At 41.2% G+C, this 23,153-nt stretch overlaps 2 protein-coding genes across 2 annotated transcripts in view; both read right to left on the minus strand.

The window, feature by feature from the left end:
• The window catches only part of chsy1 (chondroitin sulfate synthase 1), an 84,397-nt gene extending 81,670 nt beyond the window's left edge, over window positions 1–2,727 (minus strand). The window contains exon 1 of the mRNA XM_085772646.1: window positions 1,945–2,727. Coding sequence (XP_085628772.1) covers window positions 1,945–2,255 — 311 coding nt within the window. The 5' untranslated portion in view covers window positions 2,256–2,727. The remainder of the gene's footprint in view (window positions 1–1,944) is intronic.
• Window positions 2,728–12,370: 9,643 nt separating this feature from the next.
• selenos (selenoprotein S) lies at window positions 12,371–21,699 on the minus strand. The gene is made up of 6 exons (XM_085772677.1): window positions 21,490–21,699; window positions 20,547–20,675; window positions 18,632–18,738; window positions 18,445–18,534; window positions 16,807–16,879; window positions 12,371–13,275 (listed from the first exon to the last, which is right to left on the minus strand). Exons 1-6 carry the CDS (start codon window positions 21,584–21,586, stop codon window positions 13,190–13,192), a joined length of 582 nt encoding a protein of 193 aa, XP_085628803.1. The 5' UTR covers window positions 21,587–21,699; the 3' UTR covers window positions 12,371–13,189.
• Between the last annotated feature and the right edge of the window lie 1,454 nt (window positions 21,700–23,153).

The raw sequence follows: 23,153 nt of genomic DNA on the forward strand, positions 1-23,153 counted from the left end.
CTGTTACAATTCACTGCAGGTGGTGGTGGTTACAATACATACTGCAGTGGTTCTCAAAGTGGGGTCCGGGGACCCCCAGGGGTCCCTAAGAGGGTTAAAGGGGGTCCCCAACTTTTTCTCAAAATTTTACCATTTACCAATTTTTCATTTTTTCCAGAAATTTCTCTAAATCTTTCCAAAAATTCACACCACTGGCCCTAATTTGAACGTACATTGACTAAAAAAGTTTTTCAGTCTCAGAACAAATATTTGTATATTTCTGATGTTTGTTTCAAAATGTTGTCCAATGGGGGGTCCGTGTGTCAATTTAGGGGTCGTTGATGTAAAAAAGTTTGAGAGCCACTGACTTACTCTATGCGATATCAATAAAAACTACTTTAGGTAGGGGTTAATGGTAGTGCTGGGCGATTGTATCTATAATCAGATCCTATCATTACCCTATGTGCTGAGCAAAACTTCACAGTGAACCTGACCACAGTAGAAGGACACATGTATTTTATGGATATGTTACAACTTCAAATAGAGTGTTAAATATTGACATTTAATCGCTGGACTCCCAACGGAAAGCCCTTCACTTGACAGCACTCTACTGTACATCAATGGACTTGTTGACATCCTTAAATTCAAACTTGTAGAACCCTTTAAAGATTTTGTACTGTTTTTTCATTTTCTACACTATACCTGCATTAAAAAAACTATTTCACTTCTGTTCTGATTATTTTTAATTTTGTGAAATCACATTTATCCTAACCTCCATAAACAACAGAGATCAAAAAGCTCCGGTTATCAGATACTCCAGCTCCAGATTAAACAATACGCTCAGTTTGTTTTGATCCTCCACCACCTTTATAAAGCTGGAGAGACTTATTAAAACTCTACTTCACACAGGAAGGAATATGGACACGCTGCAGGTCTTGGCTTCTCTAAGTTGTATTGTGATTTATTTTGAGGAAGGCAACAGTTTATTTCCGGAGTTTGAACATCTATCACCAGTCCAGGAGTCATTAATGACCTGTCTGCGGTGTCGTGACATGTCCAGAGGATGCCTCTCTCTAGAAACACACCAGGTTCTGACTGAATGTGACTGCAGAGAGGAAACCCCATCAGTCAGTCTGACCTCTGATGTGATTCCACCAGGCAGCTCCTGAGATGAGAAGCCGAGCTCTGGGTAGATCTGTAAGTCCTCATAGCAGCACCAGCAGAACCAATATATCACCGTTGTGCACACTGGAACAGATGTGACACTTCAAGTAGCCCTGGTTAACCTCTTACACTCATCCCATCCAGCTAAACACAGGTCAAAGAATTAATACTAAACTAGAGCAGAGGGGAAAACACTACAGTAAAGAAATTTGTCATTGAGGAGAAAATAAATCAATGCAGCTGTAGCTGATACTATAGGTTTTGTACTGTTGGTCAGCCAACATCTTTCCATTTGATGGATTTGTGGAGCCTCACTGTGTGTTAACATCATACAGTATGGCTTCCATGATAATGCATAATGTTTATGACAGTGGAATGACATTATTTCACCCAACTTAAAACTACTCAAAAGGGAGGCTAGACCTTCATGGGTTTTAATGAGGATTTTACAGCACATAGCTAACGTTTGACTTGAGATTTAAACAAACCACTGGGCTGTTCTGCTCATTTCAGCACATCAACTCGTAAAGCACGACGTAGAGGCTGTGAGCTGGGTGGCAGGCAGGCAGGCAGGCAGCAGTCACTGTGGGCCAGTGTTAGAAATCACTGCTGCTAGCTGGCGACCTAATAACAGTGTTTTACCCGATGCCCTTCCAGGTACAATTATAATGAAAGCCACGTCTAAAGTGCTGCCGCTTTAAATTCAGATTGGCGGACCGTTACCTTCCATAGAGAGATGGGTGAAAAAAAAAAAAAAGAGGAAAAAAAAAACCCGACATTCATCACCGACACATCACATACCTGTACGCCGCCACGGCTCGGCTGTTCAGGTACTTCTGGGCAGTCATGACGCCGACGAAGAGGAAATTGCTGGACCGGGAGCCGGGTTTCTCGGTCACCGGCGAACCGTTATCTTGCGGTGGCCATAACACTCCGCCGTATTCCTTCCTCAGACCCCCGTTCAAGCCGCAGCCGGCGGGGTTAGCTTTTCGTTTCTGTCCGGCTTTCTTCAACTCGGTTGCCTTGGGTAAAATGAGTCTGGAAGCCAGGGTGAACCCGACAACCAGTCCCAGCAGAACACTAAACCATGCTCTTCGGCTTCGACCTGCCATTCCCCAAAACTTCACCAGAACCGCCGCGTATCTTCACTGTATCCTGAACGACGGAAAGCAAACAAATAAACAAAATAAAAATGAAACTAAAACAACAACAACAAACAAACAAAACAAAAAAAACGAATCGGTAGAGCTCCCGTGTCTCCAGCAAACTGGGCTCACACACACTCTCTCATGGTAGAAAAGCCCTTTTCTTCCAGTTGCCTACGTAGCATCACAGCAGTCTCCTTGAAGCCGCCACCTGAACCGTTTTCTCCGTCGCTTTCCCTTCGCTCATCAAACTGTCCGTCGCGACAGACCATCGGCAAAACTTCAACGCCAGTCGACAAATGCAGCACCTCCTCTCTTTGCCTTGAACAGCGGACACATTTTCGCCATTATCTCGCCATTGGAAGGATGTCAGACATCGAGAGGGGTGTTCGCGAAGGCTTTCACATTGATTTGACCCAACGGAATTTCCGTAGCAGCGATCTGACTGGCTGGCTGGATGAATCCCTTCGAGCCATTGGACTTAACTATGCGGCGTTCACGTGATCTGGGAAAATTCCGCTGCACAGGACCACCGAATACTGGAGTTTCAGTGCATAACTTGAGCTGCTGTCTGTGACAATTATTAAAGCTCTTTCAATAACATAACAAACACAAAGGCAACAAATAACAATGATAATCATACCACTAATATTAAAGCTGCATTTTGCATTGTTTGTAGTTGAACATGCATTTCCATTTGTCTTTTTCCATCAAAGTTCTTTGGACAAAAATATATATTTATGATGCCAATGTTTTAATTATTAACAGTTATTATTACTACTGTTATTGTTACGCCAATGTTACACTTATTTATACAAATAGATCAAAATAGTACTTTTGTGTTACATGATAGAAAACGTCACAACAAAGTATTTCCAGGTTGAAGGTTCGCGAACGCAGCACGTCTCTCACCCAGCTCTCTGGTCTCGAGCTCCCTCGCGTGGTTTTCATCTTGACGTTAACACTTTTTATCTTTTTATGACTCACCCATAGACCCCCTGTCTTGACCTGTTTTGTGTCCCCACAAGTGCATATAAAACCTTATTCATTTAACACCTGGATGAATATACAGTTGCAATAAAAATCATTAAACCGTCATTGCATATTAGGTTTATGTGCAAAATCTAAAATAATTCAGCTGCTTGCAACAAACAAATTTTACAAGAACAGTTTCAGTAGCCTAATTACAGAAAACTAATAATACAACGATTTAATCCGATTTCAACACAAAATGCTACTTTTAATGACTACTGCAGTATCAAAATTATTTCAACCCTTCATTACAAGCATCTTTTGTAGCTACTTAGATCACTCTTTTGCTGTTATGACCTGCTGCAAACATGATGCATAGCCAGACACCAGCTTCTGGCAGCGTTTCTGAGGAATCTTAGCCCATTCCTCATAGGCAATAGCCTCTAGTTGACTATCCTTGGATTTGCATGCTTCAACTATCTTTTTCAAATCCCACCAGAGGTTGTCTATAGGGTTGAAGTCAGGCGACTGTGACGGCCACTCTAGTATCTTCCAGGTCTTCTGAAACCAAGCCTTGGTGGACTTTCAGGTATGCTTGAGATCATTGTCCTGTTGGACGGTCTAATGGCGCCTAAGCTTCAGCTTCATTGCAGACGGCAAGGCATGACGTTTTCTTAGGATTTCCTGATATGCATCTTGCCCTCCACATGCTGCAGGTTTCCAGGTCCAGAGGAAGCAAAGCAGCCCCAGAGCATCAAAGACCCACCATGCTTTAGGGTACAGTACCCTAAAGCATGGTGCGTTGAGCACCCGCCTACAGTAACTGTAGGCGGGTGCTCATTCGCATGCCTCATTCTTCCTCCTCCAGACATACTGCTGATCCATAGGCCCGAAAAGTTGCAGTTGTGTTTCATTGTTCCACAGAACAAACTCCCAAAACCTGCTTGGCTTATTTATATGCTTTTGAGAAAACTGGAACCGACATTTCTTGTGCTTTTGGGTCAGTAGTGGTGTACATCTTGGAGTTTGGGCATGGAGCTCTTCAGCATTTACTTACTGTACAAACTGAAACCTCAGTGCCTGCTGCCACCAAGTCTTGCTGCAGATCTTTTGCAGTCACTTGACAATTTTTGACCACCTGCCTCCTCAGAATTCTGGTGGCAGCCGTTGACAGCTTCCTCTTTCTGCCACCTCCAGGTATAGCCACTGTTCCTCTAACTTTGAACTTGCAAATTTCGCCTCAAACTGCCTATCTCTAGGGTGAAGTCAGGTAAAATGGGCCACTTTTTGGTAAACGATTAATAAGACCATCAAAAACGCTATGCATGAAATCCATTGATATTTTTAAAAATCGACATAGGTCTCTTAAATGTTTCTGTGTGAAAAAAAAATTAAAAAGTATAATTATTTTGGAATTATGAGAGTTAAAGTATCGGGATATTCCCTCTCGAGGTACGATGAAGGTTCAGGTAAAATGGGCCAGCCGTTCAGTTAAATTGGGCCAAGAGAGAACAACACAGTAATTTTAGCAGAAATCATTTAAATTTTAATAATTAATTGACACTACTACTAAACTACAACACTAAACTTAACATTAACAGTGAATACATAAGAGGTTGAAGACATTTTTTAATCTTAAAATGCATTTTAAAATTGCATGATCATGTTGTTGCTATGCTCTTTGTTAACTGACTATGTTATAGGCTCTTTTACTGTGTGTGTATGTGTGTGTGTGGCATTATAGATGCCATTTTTTCCCCCACAGTGCTAATGGCACCATGAGTGGCACTGACCAACCTTGGATATATATCTAACTTTGAACATGTTTTGCAGCCTCAATCTCTGTGTAACTTCAGTGTGAGACTGTGTTTTGTTTGTGGCCCATTTTAGCTGAAATGCATGGCTCAATTTACCATGATGCATTAAGGTAAATTGAGCCACCCACAAAAAATGCATTTAAATTAAAAATAAGTAAGCTTAGCAAGAATTTTGCATTCTATCCAATGGGGGGAATCACAATATGTATTATAAATCACATTTTTTATTGTAGATCTGTTTTTTTACGGAGTTATCAACCTTATCAGTTTCAAGTGAAATTTGTTTGCCAGGCCACTTTTCGCACACTTCTCCTCAGCAGGCTGGATATAAAGCATTGTCCCACCCACAACAACAACCAGAGACCACTCAAATCAATTGTTTTTTGTCAAGTACAGTTGTAGCAACAATTTGAAATCATTTACAGCCATTGCCTGTTAAAACTTAAAAAGCTAGGAGGCTCAAACCTTAACTGGCTCATTTTACCTGATGGCCCAATTTACCTGATGTCACCCTAAGTGCCATTGCTATCTCTCTCAATCATTTACTCTATTTGTGCAAGGCACTGATCTCTTCTCTGAACTTTTTGGGCAATTCTGTTGACTTAGCCATATTTCTAATAATCATCAAACGTCGCTGTCCACAGTCCAGGTATTTCTGAGTGTGGTGTCCTGTCTCAATTAATAAAGCCCTTGATTAGTTGCATCAGATGTGCTTGAGTTCACATTTTTACAGTATTTGCAAATGTGAGCTCTTATGAGGAATTCTACTCAGGTTGTTGAATTATTTTGAGACTGCAGTATTCATCAAAAGTGGCATTTTGTGTAGACATTTGGATAAAAGGCTTGTAATATTAGTTTTATTTAACTATTTAAACTGTTCTTGTGTAATTTGTTCATTGCAAACAGCTGAAATTTTTGCTATTCAACCAACCATAATGTGATACAAACTTTTATTTGCAAAAGTAAACTGTTGACAAAAGGTGGATCCCTGACAGGGTATGTAATTACAATGAGGAGCCCCATATACAGTTTGAATCCATTCTGAATCTATCTTATTCTATCCTATTATGTTTTATTTTATTTATTTTTATTTTATATTTCTGTCCATTTTCCTTTGTTGTGTCATAATTGTTATCATGTCCCTATGGGCAGGTAGGTTGTAGGTTTTTGTTCCTATTCTCTTTGTTTATACATGATTTTGATTATCCAATTGGGTGTGTTATTGGGATTTTAAAATTTCAATATGCACAGATATAATATTGATAACTTCACAACCTCAGAAAAGACAAAGCTCTGTGGACCCCCTGAAATCTCTGACGCTCCCCTGAGGGAGGCCTGGACCCCAGGTTGGGAACCAATGTAATATGCAATGGGGGTGGAATAATTATGATTGCAACATGATTGTAAGTATTAGGATTTTTTTTTTTTACTGAATTTAACATGAATCTAAACCAAAGAGATGAAGTTAAAGTTGAGCTTTAACATACTCGTTTTTCTTTATAGCAGGGTGAACAACCCGGGAAGAAGTTCCATGACAAATAGGAGGGTACAATCAAAACAATTCAAAGTACACTTGTCGAGGATATACAGATATATAAGAGGATCGCAAAGTGTAACAGGTCACAAAGACTACAAAGCAACAGGGACGCTCTGAGTAAGTAAATTATCAGCACCTGGGCTGTTAGGAAGCAGCCAACCATGACAAATTGTGGGTTATACTCAGAGGAGAACCAGGGTAAATACACACCAAGTATGTGTTATGTGTACTGTGTGTAGGTATTTCTCACAGGTGGGTCCTACTCGTCTGCTTTCCTGCTGGCACACGCTTTCAGCAGTGTGAGATTGGTGATGATACATATTTTTTATTCTTGTCATCAAAGAGCAGATACAAAGCAAGTATTGTGCATGTGTCCAAAACCTGAACCAGACTTCTACTGTTCTCCAATAATGACTTACAACACAGCAATGGGCCAATGTGTCGCTCTAGGCGAGATGTTTGTTCATTAAAATAAACATACACTGTAGTTTATTTTGACTCGATCCCACACACATCGTATTGCTGCCAGAAATATTGTCCAGAGGAATAAATGAGGATTAATCGGCTGCTGAAAATAGTCCCCCACAAATGCAATATTTCCTCCTGCTGAAGCAAAATCTACTGTTTTAGGAAATGAATGAGCTTCAAAACAATACATGTATTTGTGAGCTGTTTTTAAAGGTTTATGTCTTCATTAGGAACAAAAAGGCTTTAGGGCGGAGAGCCACAAATAGGATAGAGAAACAGGGAAAAAGTAAACAAATACCATCTGTCACTGGGCAGAGCCTTTGTCTTATGAAACAGAAGAGCTTAAGATTAGACAGAACAGATCATATGTCTCTTTTAATAATAGAGAATTCAAAACACAATCTATTTTGCTAACTCCACTGGATGATAGACATATCCCCGGACGCTCACACACTGCTGCCATGCTAAGCATCAGTAACAGAAAAAGATCAGATTATGGCTGACATCTGTGTTTTCATTTATGAGGTTGTAAGATGTTGATAAGATGTTAAGTGACTGTGACCAGACCACAGGAAGTGTTAGCTTAGCAGTTCCTCATACCAGCACTGAGCCAGCACAGACTGGTCTCCAGTAACATACTGCACCACTGTAACACTGATAGGGCTTTCACACCGGCCAGCGCATTCAGACCGAAAAAATAACAGGTTCTGAACATGAAAAGTTGGTCTTCAAGGGGAACCAAAAAATAGTTGGCCTGTTTCCTGTGAACCATGACATCATCCAGTGGGTTAGGCCTGTGAAGATGAGCAGTAAGGGGGAGGAGAGGGCAGAGCCTGATGACCTGGAGAAAAAGAATTTGCAGTGGTCTGCAAAAGAAATTAAATGTTTGATGGTGATTTGGGCGTCTTCAGAATTTTAAGAAAAGCTAGAAAGCAAAACAATAAAGAACAAGTTGTATGAATTTCCCTTTATGGCTTGATAAAGTAAAGTCATTCTCATCTTTGAACTCTGGGAAGAGATGGTCAAGGCTGGGTTCACTTTAAAAAACTGAAAAAAAAACTGAAAAAGGATTACAAAGACAACAAAAAAGCTACAATTTATGCCCACTTTGGTTCCGATTAAACTGGTGTGAACGCGGGCTGGTTCGCCAGAAAGCACCAAAGTTCTGAGACTGCAGAATGGAGCCAGAGCCAGAACCGTGTCTGTGTAAAAGCACCCAGACTGAAGTCAGAGACACCGATGGACTGTTAAAATTAGAATCTGTAATGGTTTTAACTGTTATTATCAATCATAATGACTTGAGGCCACCCCACTCTGTGCATTAAAATACACAATTGGATAAAACCCTGTATCATTTCTGTTCTCACTGTATTTCTGATTCAGAGGCAAACCTGCTGTTAATTAATCTACCAAAGAATTAAAACTCTGTAACCGGTGCTTTTTGCCGAGACCCAACTGTGTTGGTCCAGGTTCACTGTATTTATCATATCATATCTCATATCATATCTTATCAGTGGTTTTACAGTCTTTCACTGATCCACAGCTGTGGAGTGCTTAGTGCACTTAAGAAAACAAGATGTTTGTGTTATGACCCTTATAAGCAGACCCCTCCCTGCAGGAGCCTGATGGGTGGAGCTCAGTTGGCAGGAGGAATTGGCTCAGATGGGCTGCAGTCGAAAAGTCTATATATAATCTCTATAACCACTTCTCCTCGACTGTGATGGAAAATGTGATGAGGTCAAGGATGGATGTGAAGGAGTTCATGAGGACAATCGCTGCACTTAGAACATGTGAAAGAAAAACACACACATGGATTTAATAGAGGTAAAGAACTAAGCAAGAGATCAGAATAAATTACATTCAGATATAAATTTGAAGTGTTTAGTTTCTGCCAATGGTGCATTTGACATTTGAGACTATTTAGTGATGACTAATTTCACGCTGCTTGGCCTCCATGATGGCTCCTAACTAGACACATTTAAAGAGAACACATCTGTATTCATGGATTTGGGCTACAGTGGATCAGACGAGGATTTCCATCAGTTCTGGATCAGGTCTCAAACATCAAACAGCTGCTCTGTTGTTTCTACATTTATGTGGCTCTGACCAACTCAATACAGTGAGGATTTGTCTTGATGCTGCAGCAAGGAATTGTGGGACATCATTTCTCATCTCTTTTCCTAAAGGAAGGTCCAGTGTTTCCTCACCTTCCCGACTTGTGCTCTCTCTCTTCCCTGACTCCCACTCTGTTTGGCTAAGTTTGCCTTCTTTTCTTTTTTTTTTTACACCTAACCCTAACCCTTTTTTTTTAACTTAACTTAATTTCTATTCTATTTTTACTCATATTTTATTTCTAATTTTCATTGTAAGCACTTTGAGACTTGTTCTTCAGGTGAAAAGCGCTCTATAAATAACATTTTTTATTATTATCAGCACCCTGCGATTCTTTTACTGACAACTTGAACAATAGAATAAAGTCAACACTGGACTCAGTGGCTCCACTTTTTATCAAAACAATTAAAACAAGACCCACACCTCCGTGGAGAACTGAAGAAATTAAAAAACTCAAAAGGGAATGCAGGAGTGCTGAAAGGAGATGGAGGAAATCAAAGTTGACAGTTCACTATGAAATACTACGTCAACACCTCAAAATTTACAATAACACAGTCAAACAAGCAAGAATCTCCCACTTCCAAAACCTAATCCATGACCATAAAAATAACCCCAAATTCTTATTCTCCACAATCGATCTTTTAACAAACAAAAATTTTAAAAGATCCTCCAAGACACCAGATAACGCCCTTTGTGAGGATTTTGCAGACCACTTCAGAAGAAAAATCAATGACATCAGATCCAGTCTTTTATCCCAACAGCTTTTAACACCTGGATCATTGCTTTTACCTGAGGAAACACTGGAGAGTTTTGCCCTGGTTGATGCAAGGACACTTGGTCGAGTTTTCTCCCAGGTAAAGCCCACAACCTGCCTTTTAGATCCAATTCCCACACTGTTTTTTAAAACACTCTATGAGTTCTTTGAGGAACAGCTGCTGTATTTGGTCAATTGCTCTCTTCAGACGGGTGTCTTCCCCACCTCCTTCAAAACGGCGGTGGTGAAGCCCCTTCTGAAGAAGAGTGATTTAGACCCCAATGTTTTAAATAACTACTGGCCTGTATCCAACTTACCATTTTTAAGTAAAATTTTAGAAAAACTTGTTTTTAATCAAGTAAATGAATTTTTAAACTCAAAACATATTTTAGAGACTCATCAGTCTGGTTTTAGGATGAACCACAGTACAGAGACAGCACTTTTAAAGATTTTAAATGACATCAGGTGTAATTTAGATAACCATAAACTTACAGTCTTGGTTCTACTGGATCTAACCGCCGCCTCCGATACAGTAGACCATCACATTTTATTAAACAGACTGAGGAACCTGGTCGGCCTCTCTGGTACTGTTTTTAACTGGTTCACATCCTACCTCACTGATCGAAGTTTCTTTGTAAGTATGGATACATGTTCCTCAGGAACCCATTAGATAAAGTGTGGGGTTCCCCAAGGGTCAATTTTAGGTCCAACTCTTTTTAATCTGTACATGCTGCCCCTTGGGGACGTCATCAGGAGGCACGGCATCAGCTTCCATAGTTACGCTGATGATACGCAACTGTACATCACCGTGTCTCCTGATGACACAGGGCCAATTGATGCCCTTTTTAACTGCATTTTAGACATCAAGTCATGGATGGCAGCAAACTTCCTACAGCTCAACCAGGACAAAACAGAGGTTTTAGTCATTGGTCCTGAAGGCCAGAGAGAGAAACTTTTACCAAAGTTACAGGATTTTAAACCCTCAAAATCAGTAAAAAATCTGGGCGTGATTTTTGACTCTGAGCTCACTTTTATTCCACACATCAAAAACATAACAAAGATAGGTTTTTACCATCTTAAGAATATAGCCAGAGTCCGCCCGTTTCTCTCTCAGGCCAGCACAGAGGTGCTGATGCATGCTTTTATCTCTTGTCGTTTAGATTATTGTAATGCCCTGCTCTCTGGTCTTCCTAAAAAGAGCATGTACAATTTACAAATATTACAGAACTCAGCCGCACGCGTGCTGACCTGGTGCTGACGAGGACCAGAGGGCGGGAGCATATTACACCTGTTTTAAAATCGCTGCATTGGCTCCCCGTGCGTTTCAGGATTGATTTTAAGGTTCTTTTACTAGTTTTTAAGTGTTTTAATGGTCTTGGGCCTTCTTATTTATCTGCATTACTTTTACCCTATCAACCCTCGCGGACCCTGAGGTCCTCAGGCACTGGCCTTTTAACAATACCACAAGTTAGAACTAGAACACACGGGGAGGCGGCATTCAGTTATTATGGCCCCCGACTGTGGAACAGCCTCCCGGAGAACATCAGGGCCGCAGAGACTGTTGATGTTTTTAAAAAGAGGCTCAAGACCCATCTTTTTAATCAGGCTTTTAACTGACTCGTTTAACTCTTTATAATTTTTAAGCTCACTCCTGTTCTTACATTTTTTATTATTATTCTACTTTATATTAATTTTTAGTTTAGTTTATCCTGTTTTATTATTTTATTGTTTTATTTCAATATCTTAGTCATTATTTATGGCCTATTTTATACATTCTATTGTTTTATTCCTTCAGTTTGAGCTTCTATACCTTTTATCTTATTTTACTGTTTTAGTCCCTCGATTTTCCAGTGTTTCCTCCTGGGGGCCTACCACACCGGGAGTTGTTTCTGGTCCACCAATGGAAGTGCTGTCCCGTGGACGGCCCTGGCCCGGATGGTTAGATAGCTCTACACTTTGGTGTGGAGCCTCCTGTCTGCCTGGGCTGGGGCGGTCCCTGTGTCGGCGCCCCTGCAGTCATGGACCATGATTCCTCTCGGTGTGCGCGGCCCCCAAAGGTAGCTTCTTCCTCACCTCAGATCTCGGTGCCCAGCCATGTCTCCTCAGCGACAGATAGTGTACAGTATGTGTGTGGGTGTGTGTATGTTTGTGTGTGTGGGTATGTATGTCCGTATGTCTATGTATGTGCATGAGTGTGTATGTAATTGTGTATCTGTGTGTATATTTGTGGGGGTGGGAGGTTTGGGGTTTTCACGGTGTTTTGAATTGTTTTGTTTTGTTTTTATCCTCTGTGAGGCACTTTGTGTTACATTGTATGAAAAGTGCCATATAAATAAAGTTGATTTGATTTGATATTATTATTATTAGCTTTAAGAAAAATCAGCATTTTCAATGTTATAACAAAAACTTATTCAAGATATTTGAACAACAAACATGAAGGACACAATTCTGGTGATCTGTGTTTTATTGCATAAAAATGTGTGTAAATCTATGGACATACATTTAGATGAGAACCAGGTGACAAACTAAAGGAAAGCCAACATAAAGTGTCTCAGTGAGGTGCAGCCGGTACAGTTTTACTGTACCTAAACTCCACTGAAGGATGAACACACTCTTCTAAAAGATAACTCACTTTGGATGTTTTGATGATGGTTCATTTTCATCAAACCATTCATTGAGCACCCAGTCCTTGACTGGACGGAGGCACCGTCAGCCTGTTCCTCCACTCAGTTTACACTCATGGTCTTACTTTAGTTTGTCACCGTCTGTAGATCTAAATGTTGGAACAATAATCAGAACATGTAACATTTCTTTGTACCTAACCACTGCCCGACAGCTACAGCTGCTGCAGTTATATAAGCTCTGAAGCTATGTATGGTGGTACATGTATTAAAATGCAGGAGAAAACACACTGACTGAAATTCATCAGCCAAACCTGGTGGTGGAGAACCATTTACAGGGATGGCTTCATTACAAGCTTTCAATCTCACGAGATTATGATATTGCCTTTGATGCTTAACAACGCAGCAGAAGATAAAATCTGAGAGTGAACACCAGGAAATCAAACAGAGGATGTATGCTATTCATAATGACAACTGATCAACACCCAGAAGAAGTATGAAGCGAAAGAAATCAGAGTAAAGTGTGAGCTTGGCGACATTGTCAGCTTGGTCCAGTCAGTTTGTGCACATCAAAGGTCAGAGGTCAAGGGTCACACAGACCGATGTCTCTCTGACCTCCTTTAACCTCATCCACCGGAGGACGGCCCTCTCCTGCCTGGTCTCCAGGAGCAGGAACTTCCTCCCTCTCCAGACAGGGGATTGTAGTCTGAAAAACACAGAGGAACAGGATGCAGACCACCCATGAACGTCACACACACACTTAAGACTGTGAACTGATCCAACATGGAGCAACTTTTGTGCAAGGATGGAATGTTCAGGACATCACTAACCATGTTTCCATCCACTTGTCAATTGAATTATCTCAAGATCGATAAAAAATATGAATGCCGGTTCAATTGCGTTTCCATCGGAGACCTTTAAATCTAATAAAAAACAGTGTGTGATGACGTCATGTGCTGTTTGTGATCATATGTGTCGAATTGTTTTCTTGCAATTTAAAGGGATAGTTCAACATTTTGGCAAATTGGCCCATTGCCATAATCCCTATAGTCATAGCAGTAGGTTCATTACCTTTAGTTGTCGGTGCAAGCTATTTTTAGAACGGTGGAGCAGAGCCGTGAGCTGCTCAGAGCTACGGAGGCTAGTGGGATTTCTTGGTTTCCCTCATCAAACTCATCAAATACACAATCCAACAACTCCAAAACGCTCTGGTGGACAAGTTGTGACCTGCACATTCACCACGCTATGAGATAATAACAGAACGTTACCAGACAGAGTTGTTTTAGAGGTAAATTCATGCAAAACCACTGATGCACGTTCTTGTCGGGGGCAGTTTTTCAGCAAGCAGTCTCTGCATTTACCTCGAAAACAACTCTGTCTCGTAACCCTGGTGGACCTAACCCTAACCCTAACCCAGTGTGAACGCTGTCGTTTGAGCTGCAGCAGCTAAAGCTAAAGTGAAGAAGGAAACAGTGAAAGTTGGAAAAGAGTGGAAGTGGAGCAACTAGAAGTGGAAACTAGAAGTGGCAGCTAAAGTGACGGTGAACGTTTGGAGCGGTTCAGTCCGACCCGGTCCGTTCGCCTGTGTCGGGTCGTGTTTGAAGCCTCGAACCGGAGACCCAGCAAAGTACCGTAGGCTAGGCCTACTTTCATTAGTGTCGGAGGCAGAGAGTTGAGTGTCCAGTGGAGCAGCAGGCCAGTGAGGCCAGCTTGTCTGCTGCTGTGAGGAGCAGACTGCAGTCAGAGCAACGTGATGATACTTCGGTAAGAAAGTGGAGTAAAAAACTTGACTGTGGAAACACGGAGCTGCTCGTGTCGTTTATTCTGCGGTAACACGTCTCATGTTGACTGGTCTACGGCGTGAAGAACAGGCTCTTGTAGATGCAGGGTTACAGTGTGTGTGTCTGTGTCAGTGCTGTACAAAGACACACACACACACACACACACACACACGGGAGCCTCGGAGCAGTGAAACAACAACCTGCTGATCACCTGAGCTGACGTGAACTGTGAGTCAGAGCAATAAAACTTTAAGAGTAAAAAAGCTAAATATTCATCAAGATCCATAGAGGGAAATCCCATTTTACCAAAATAACAGATGTAGTAGATGTACAGCTGCCTATCCCTCTCACTGCAGGTAGCCTAGTCCTAACTAATGCAGTCTAACATTGAACAGAGAGGCATGAACATCTTTATAATGAAAATATTAGAATAAAAAAATATGATTAAAATAAAATATTAATATTCTTTAAAATGAAATGGACAGAATTGTGTTTCTGGAGAGTTATAGGAAAACAACAACAATGTAAATCAAACCAAATAGGCCCGTCTCACTCTGAGTGAACATAAAAGTGAACTCATGTCATGCTCCCAAACTGAAGCCTCTCTGTTATTCAGGATTTAGTCAGGATGCTCCTCCAACTGGCAGCATCAGCTGTGTTACCATAGTGACTGTGGAGCTTCCTACATGCCCCCTGCTTTCAGTTCAGTCCTCAATCTTTATCATTAAATTTAAATAAAAAAAGCTCTGAGAACACACCATTTGGTCGATGTAGGGATGAAGGTGGGCCGCGGACATTTTTTAGATTGTCAAGTGGGCCCTGAGTTGGAAAAGTTTGGGAACCCATATCATAGCGCATTTCCATTAATTTTTGCACTAAATCACAGGACATCCATCCTTCCTCTTACTGATTATCTGAGGTGAGGCTGCGCACAGGCCCAGTGTGACGAGCAGCTGGAGTCGTTGCCTGGAAACCACTGAGCCATATGCACGCCAGCCAATAGGCTAAATAAATGTAAATATTGCACAAGTTCTAGACTGGCACTTATAATGCGACTTGCCTGTCATCAGAAGACAGTGGCGTGTAAACACTGTTTTAATACAGATGCAGATGCACCGTGTGTTAAATCCTACAGACAACGGAGGGACCTGTCACCTGTGGTTTGTGATTGGCAGCGCCTGTACACCTGCATATTTCTTTGTTTACTCCCGCTGTGTCTTTGAACAGCTGGAATACGTAGCGAAATTGACATAATACATAAACGCAAGTCACATTTATCCGACAGACCTGTTTCCATCAGCATGTGTCCCATAAACTTTGTATCGATCAAGAGAAAATCCGATGAGATCGACCATACCTTTTATCAATATTTATGATATTTAATCGAGTTTTACTGTTTCTTCAATATTGCTTAATGCGAATAAAAACATGTAGATGGAAACATGGTAACTGTGAGGAATGGTTCCAAGCTCTGTCGTGAGGCACAGAGAGTGGGGTTGCGAGATGATTTTCCAGAAATCAAACAACATTTGAAAATGATTATAAATATTGATACTACTGATAATACTTTTAGCTGTAATTGTTAAAAAAGATAAAAGTAGTAGTTAAAATTAAAAATAAAACAATGCAAATAAATTTTCCTCCCTTATCTTTAGATGCCTACAGATCGTGTCTATTAGGAAGATGATCTCCAATTGGCCGTCTCCAAACTTTAACCATCTCATTAGGAGAGATTAATTATCTGGGGGGGTTTTTTGCTAGCGATGTGTGTTTTTTACACTTGTGGACCTGCCTGTCAATTGTACAGTGCTGGGAAGATGCCGGAAGTGGAAAAATTTCCCAAATAAAATGATGAGTGTAAATTAGACAAAACAAATGATTTTATATTTTTTCATTCTCTCTCAGCGGCCCGGTACCGGTCCCCTGCCCAGTGGTTGGGAGCCCCTGTGTTAGTGTGTACTCCAAGTCTTTTCTAAATCGGCAGCGACTGTGAAAACCATGTAGCGTGTCCCCTGCTTTAAGGGCAATGTCAATCAGCTTGGCTCCTATGGCTCTGTGGGAGAAGTGGGAGTAAATGTATCTACAATGTAGACACATTTGTTGATTCAACATCAACTTAGAGTGAGTGGTTAGTGTCACATCTCCACAGTCCAGGCTGTTCCAGCGAAAAGGGAAAACACTAAAACATATCTTCATCAGGTGAAGCATCGGTGGGCCTTAAATGTTACTAATAAATCCCTGGCATCTTCACATTGTTCTGTTGTTTAGCCTCTTTAAAGGGGACCTATTGTGCTTTTCCAGATTTTTTAGACTTATTTCTTGTAAATCCAATTCTTTGGTTATGCTTACTGTCGCAAATATTATGTCAGCAATTTTCAATTGAGAACATACACTTAAAGAAACAAAAAGCAGGAAGTAGTAACACATGTTTTAAAGCTGATATGTAAAACACTTACCAGCACTGCGAAGCGACTTCTTCTCCGTCTTTGGTTTCAGCACTGTTGTTGAGGAGCTGGCCTCTTCACTGGTCTGCAATGACACACATTCATCAGCACCACAGACACACACATACTCCTACTGCTGCAGAGAACACAGTCAAGGCTTTTTAGAGAAACCTGTCCCACTGAGACTTTAACAATGTAATGTTATCCAGCTGTGTTGGTCTGGTTCACACTGTAAAAGGTTCAAACAGCAAAGCCTCAGGGTTTTTAGCAGTTTACAGTATTGCAGGGAATACCATAGTACGGTATTGACCCGAATATAAGACGACCCTGAATATAAGACAACTCCCTTTTTCAAGACCTGTTATTGGAAAAATACTTTTTAAAGGAATAGTTCACCCAAAATTGAAATTTCACTCATTATCTACTCACCCTCATGTCGACTAAGGGCTGGGAGAAGTTTCAGAGTTATCCGTGGCTTCTCTGAGTTACAGGGGGTCTCGGCGTAGCAGTGCATGTCCATATAACGGTTGTAAATGGATACCAACTGTCTTCCTAACAAAAAGACACACCAAAAAACATCCAAATACCTCCATGCTGCTCGTATGTAATGTCCGTCTTGTATTGAAGCCCCGGAATGCGAAATTGTTTAATAATTAATTTAAATTATTAAATAAGTCTATATTTCAAGCTTGTTTTGTAGCGGAAGCTTCTCAAATCTCCTTTTCCCAGTTCGTCAAATTTGGACGAACTGGGAAGAGGAGCTTCCGCTACAAACAAGCTTGAAAAATAGACTTATTTAATTTTTTTCGGGACAATTTCGCATTTTGTGGCTTCAATACAAGACGGACATTACATACGAGCAGCATGGAGGTATTTGGATGTTTTCTGGTATGTCTTTTTGTTACGAAGACAGTTGGTATCCATTTGCAACCGTTATATGGACATGCACTGCTATGTCGAGACCCCCTGTAACTCAGAGAAGCCACGGAGGACTCTGAAACTTCTCCCAGCCCTTAGTCGACATGAGGGTGAGTAGATAATGAGTGCAATTTCAATTTTGGATGAACTATCCCTTTAAGACAAAATCAGACGTTTTCAGTATCAGTGAAATAAAAACTGGTAGATGGCAGCGGCCACTGATCTCTGTACTGAGACTGTTGTTATTCTGACACGAGTCGGTAATCGTGGTGCAGAGGGGTGAGTTTGGAGCTGACGAGAGGAGAGAAAAAGAGAGCGAGACGCTGATCTGCGGGGGGGGGCAGGCACACTGCAAACCTCCACCTCCTCAGCAGGCCAACAGCTTTGAACACATCTGTCCTGCTGTTGTATGAAAAGCTGCTCAGGTGGTGTGTAGCATGAACTCTGTACAGACTCCTGTATTACACACTAATGTGTTTATCGAGGAAACTGGGTGTGTGCCCATTACTCCCTGTATAAATAAAGGATTAGCTCATCGTGATTCTTAAATGTATCACTACATGAATGTACTGAACTTTTACCTCTATTAATCTGTGTCATTTAACACAGATTGTTGACGCATGTTTCTGGGAGTTCATTTCTCTCTTCTGTGCGGATTATTAACTTTGAATTCTGTTCAATTATAATTAGTTTGAAAAGACAAAGTTACCAATAACTCAACACAAAACTCACCTGAGAAAGTTTGGGGCCTCCTTTATAACTCTTCCCCTGTTGCATACTGTCCCACATCTCTATTTTCTGCCTCCTCTTCTCTTCCTCTTGCTGTTGAGAACATGAATCCCACACTCAGTCCACACCAAACATCACAGCAGGGTGGTTCATCTCATTTGTTTCACACATTTCTGTTTCAAGTCCGCACCTGTTGCTGTTTCTCTCTGAACATGGCTGCTTTGGCATCCAGCTCGGCTTGCATCTTCCTCCGAGCTGCTTCCATGGCCTCTTGTCTTTGTGCCACTAACAAAGCATCTTCACACAAAACAAAGAAACATTGATTAATTGTTACATTTAGCCTTCACTAATTAACAAGAAATCACAATGCAGACCCTGTCAGCTGAGGTTCTCCAGTTGAAGTGACATGTTTCTGCTTTCTGTGACATGTACAGCCATGTTTGTTTCTGGCTGTGTCACAAATATTGAATGACACATGGAGATTCTCACAATAGATCATGGATTTTCTGTTGCTTTCAGTATTCAGACCTCTACATTTACTGCACCTGCACTTTGTGTTGTTGGTTTAATTCCATATGGATAAAATGACAATTTTCCCTATCAATCTACTCCCAAAACATTACAAAGGCGAATTTAATCCAAATCTAACTCAAACTTCTCATTCGCAAAAATGATTCAGACCCTTTGCTTTGTCAGTTCAAACTGAGAGCCAGTTCCTCCTTGCAAGTGTCTAAAATTTGATTGGACATCATTAAAAAAAAACTACAACATTAAAAACAGTTACCAGTTTTAATGTTGTGAATCCATATAGCCTGTATACAATATGTATATGTGCCCCCACACTGCCCAGAACATGTGTTTGCAACAGTGGTTTCCTGTGGGAAAGTGTCTATTATCTCAGTCTTTTGGAGCCTACTGTACATTTTGAAACCAGTTACCAGTTTTGATGTTGTGGCTGATCTCTGGCAGGTGGTTCCAGAGCCCTGACTACAAACAGGTTGTCCCCTTTTATATTCAGCTGGCTGGGCCCCTGGGACAGACAGAGGGCCTCTGCTCCAGGATCTCAGGTGAGTAGGGAACTAAGAGGTCTAAGATGTAGCTAGGGTGCCACAGAATCTATTCTACAACGTACTGGGAGTAAAAAAGGAAGATCTGATTTTTAGAAATAGTTCAGCGATGATAAAAACATGTTGTTCAAGTTTTGTGGTGTGCTGCTTAAAATTTAGATCAGATCAACCCTGTTGCAAAAACTCTTAGCGTCTGGTTTGATGGTGATCTGACAGGGAACCAGCAGAGGGCAGGATTTACTTTATCATGGCCTTGGAACCAACAACTAAGATCAGAGCTTTGTTTGGGTTCAACTGGAGAAAGTTATTTCACATTCATGTTTTAACCTCATGGCCAAGTGCTAATTGCTGGACTTGAATTTTTATTTTGATTGAAGAGAGGGCTGAGTCATGTTACAAAGGAACCTGTTGGCAGACAGTATCAGTAACTGATAACTGTCATTACAGGTGCATCTCAATAAATTAGAGAATCATTGAAAAGTTCAGTAGTTCAATTCAAATTGTGAATAGATTCATTACAAACAGACTGAAATATTTCATGTCTTTATTTCTTTTAATTGTAATGATTATGGATTACATTTAATGAAAACCCAAAACGCAGTAAATCAAACAATGAGAATAAAAAGTTCACTATTGTAACTTAATTATGTCGCACTCTAATCAGCTGATTAACTCCAAACACCTACAGGGGTTTCCTGAGTCTTTAAACAATCTGTCTGGTTCAGTAGCTCCAGTATTATGCAGAGGACTGCCCTCCATCATATTCTACTTTACTGAGATGCACCTGTATATGGAATATTTACCATCATTTTACTAACAAAGACCTGAAAGAACTCCAAACTCCCCATTAAGAGAGAGACCACAGCAACATTCACACATCTATTCTCTGAAAGTTCCCCAGTGACCATGGAGAATCCAGTCATTATGATAGACATGATAAACTCCTACTCTCTCGTGGCCTAGTAGTGAACAGGTACAAGCTCTGTATCTGATGTCATGCACTTTTTTGGAACCGTATAGGTAAATACTGGTGCTGACCTTGCTGTGTCTGCGGTGAAGCGTTGCCGCTCTTGCTGGATCTCTTCTTGCTCAGGTATTGGATGAGCACGTAGACCAGCACAGTCACGACCAGCAGGTGCCAGCCATACTGGGAGAGAAGCTCCCCAACTGAGGAAGAAGGGATAAAAGATAGAAACAGATGAATAATTCAGGAGTTGACAGCCAGGATCACACTCATAACAAAGTAAATTGTTGAATAATTTGGGGATTAATAACCCAAATCACATGTATATGAATTAAACTAGGATTAGATTAATAATTAGCCTAACAGAAAACCAGGTAAAAAGTTATTCTTCATTCATCAAAGATAAGTATTTATTGACCCAACAACAGGTAGGCCTAATTCCAAGGAATGTAACTTTATGTATCTTAGTGCAGGTGAAGAGTGCAAAATCATTTTTAACTTTGATAAAAGGAAAGGCTAATTTACCTCTTTATTTCGGCATTCCCATTTTAGTAAAAGTAGTAAAAGGTATTCCTACCACCACATTGATTCTGTGGCATTCTCCCCTAGCCTTACCTACTGTATAGCCACTTGCAAACTAGCAACCAGCTACACATTGTCAGGTTATTAAAAATATCATACATTTTTGGTTGCTTGCAAATAAAATAAAAATGGTAAAAATGAGCATTTATTCATAACGTTACCAGCATGGAGATATTTCTATTCACTGCAATTAGGTATATTTAAGGCTGAATTTGATAACCCCCCTAACCCCCCATAAATTACGCCCATGGGAAATTCACTTAACACTGCAGGAAAGAATGAGGTTGAAGAAGTAGTTACTAACACAAACACACGTAGGCTATAAAGTGGAAACATAACCAATCAACCATAAAGTGTAGCTATCTGTAAAGACGTGTTTCTGTTTTTCATGTTGGTCGGGCAGTAAACACAGCTCATGTTGTCACGTCACGTTACCAAACACGCTGACGGAACCGAGGTCCTGGTTCTTGAGCGGCGGTTTCTCCATCTCCACGCCGGCTTCGTCCACATCGGTGATCTCCACGTCGTCCATCTCTGACTCCAGATAACAGTCCCGAGCTGAGCAGCAAACCGTGTCGTCTCTTTGACTAGTTGCTGCTGTTGTTGTTGTGGCGACTATTTCCTACATCCGCCATCTCTGATGACGCAGAGCAGGATGAATGACGTGTTGCTAGCTGGTTAGCCGCTATTGGAGCGTCTAGTCCACTTCTTCTGCTGTGGCGCTAACAAACCACCTCAGAGGGGTGTTACCGCCGCCTAGTGGACTGGACTGGACTCACAGCCACAGCTCACCTGGGCTGTGGTACCTATGGTCCTACACTACAGCATCATGTGTTCCTCTGGCTCTGCTGTTTTTGTGTGCATAATGACACAGTCTAGGCTTCGGAGAACTGATCGGGGACTTCAAGTAGACTAGACTGGTGCCAGATCATTGCGGGGAAGACTAATAAGGAGCTGGTGGTGGATTTCCACAGGTGTTAAAAACCCATCTCCTTCACCAGTGAACATTCAGGGAAGGGACAATGTTACATCTTAAGTACCTGGGTGTTCACAACAAACTGGACTGGGCTGATAATAGCCTACTACTGCACTGAATAAAAAGGGTTGAAGCAGAATATCTGCTCAGGAGGCTGAGGTCTGTTGGAGTGAAAGGGGCACTTCTTAACAGGATAGTTCAACATTTTGGCAAATTGGCCCATTGCCATAATCCCTATAGGTAGGAGTAGGTTCATTAACTTTAATTGTCGGTGCAAGCTGTTTTTAGAATGGCGGAGCAGAGCTGCACATTCACCATGCTATGAGATGAGTTACGTGTTCGTGATCAACATCCGGGGTCTGTAGGTTGACCTACTAACCTCTGACCTGGATGATGTCATCTCTGAACGCCTGAAAGTTGCTACTACTAATACTATGGTTTGTTTCTGCGTGTTTCCGAACTGTCAGAACAAAATGAGCAGCTGGACAAAGTTCAGCTTCCACAGGATTCTCCACAACAACTACTACTAAAGCTCTGGCTATTATTATCAGAATGAGCCGTGCAGCGCCTGTATGTATCAACATCCAGGCACTGCACGGCCCCGGACTCAGAGGGGAATAGCACTAGCGTATCATAACAAAATATTGGTGAAATGAACGAGTTTCGCTGCAGATAATTGTGTTATTTAGAGGCTGCATTCTGCTGCCCTGTAGACTCGCATTATATGGATATGCGGCTCTCAGCTGGAGCTAATTTCGTCTGAACGAGTGGGTAAATTACCGTATTTTATGCTAGAAATAAATCCAGATTGTAAAAAATGGAAATTCCCCTTTAAGTTGCAGTGTGAGTGACTGAAATTTGTTTTAATGTTGCAGACTCAGGGATGAGCCCCTGGCCTTCACACCTGGACACCTTCACTGTGTGAGAGTTGATTTAGTCTTTTGAGGGGGTTTCTGTCAGATGGTGTTTCAGCTCCACCAGTCATTCACTCCCTCACACATTGTTTCACTTCCCTTTATGAAGCCTCTAATGCACACCGGCATGGAGACGATCATTACACAGTTTTATCTGAAACATGTCAAACTACACTACAATATGCAATTCACAAACAATATAACACAGG

This window comes from Trachurus japonicus, chromosome 3, assembly GCF_045865225.1.
Source record: "Trachurus japonicus isolate A0001 chromosome 3, Traja_1.0".
Lineage (NCBI taxonomy): Eukaryota > Metazoa > Chordata > Actinopteri > Carangiformes > Carangidae > Trachurus > Trachurus japonicus.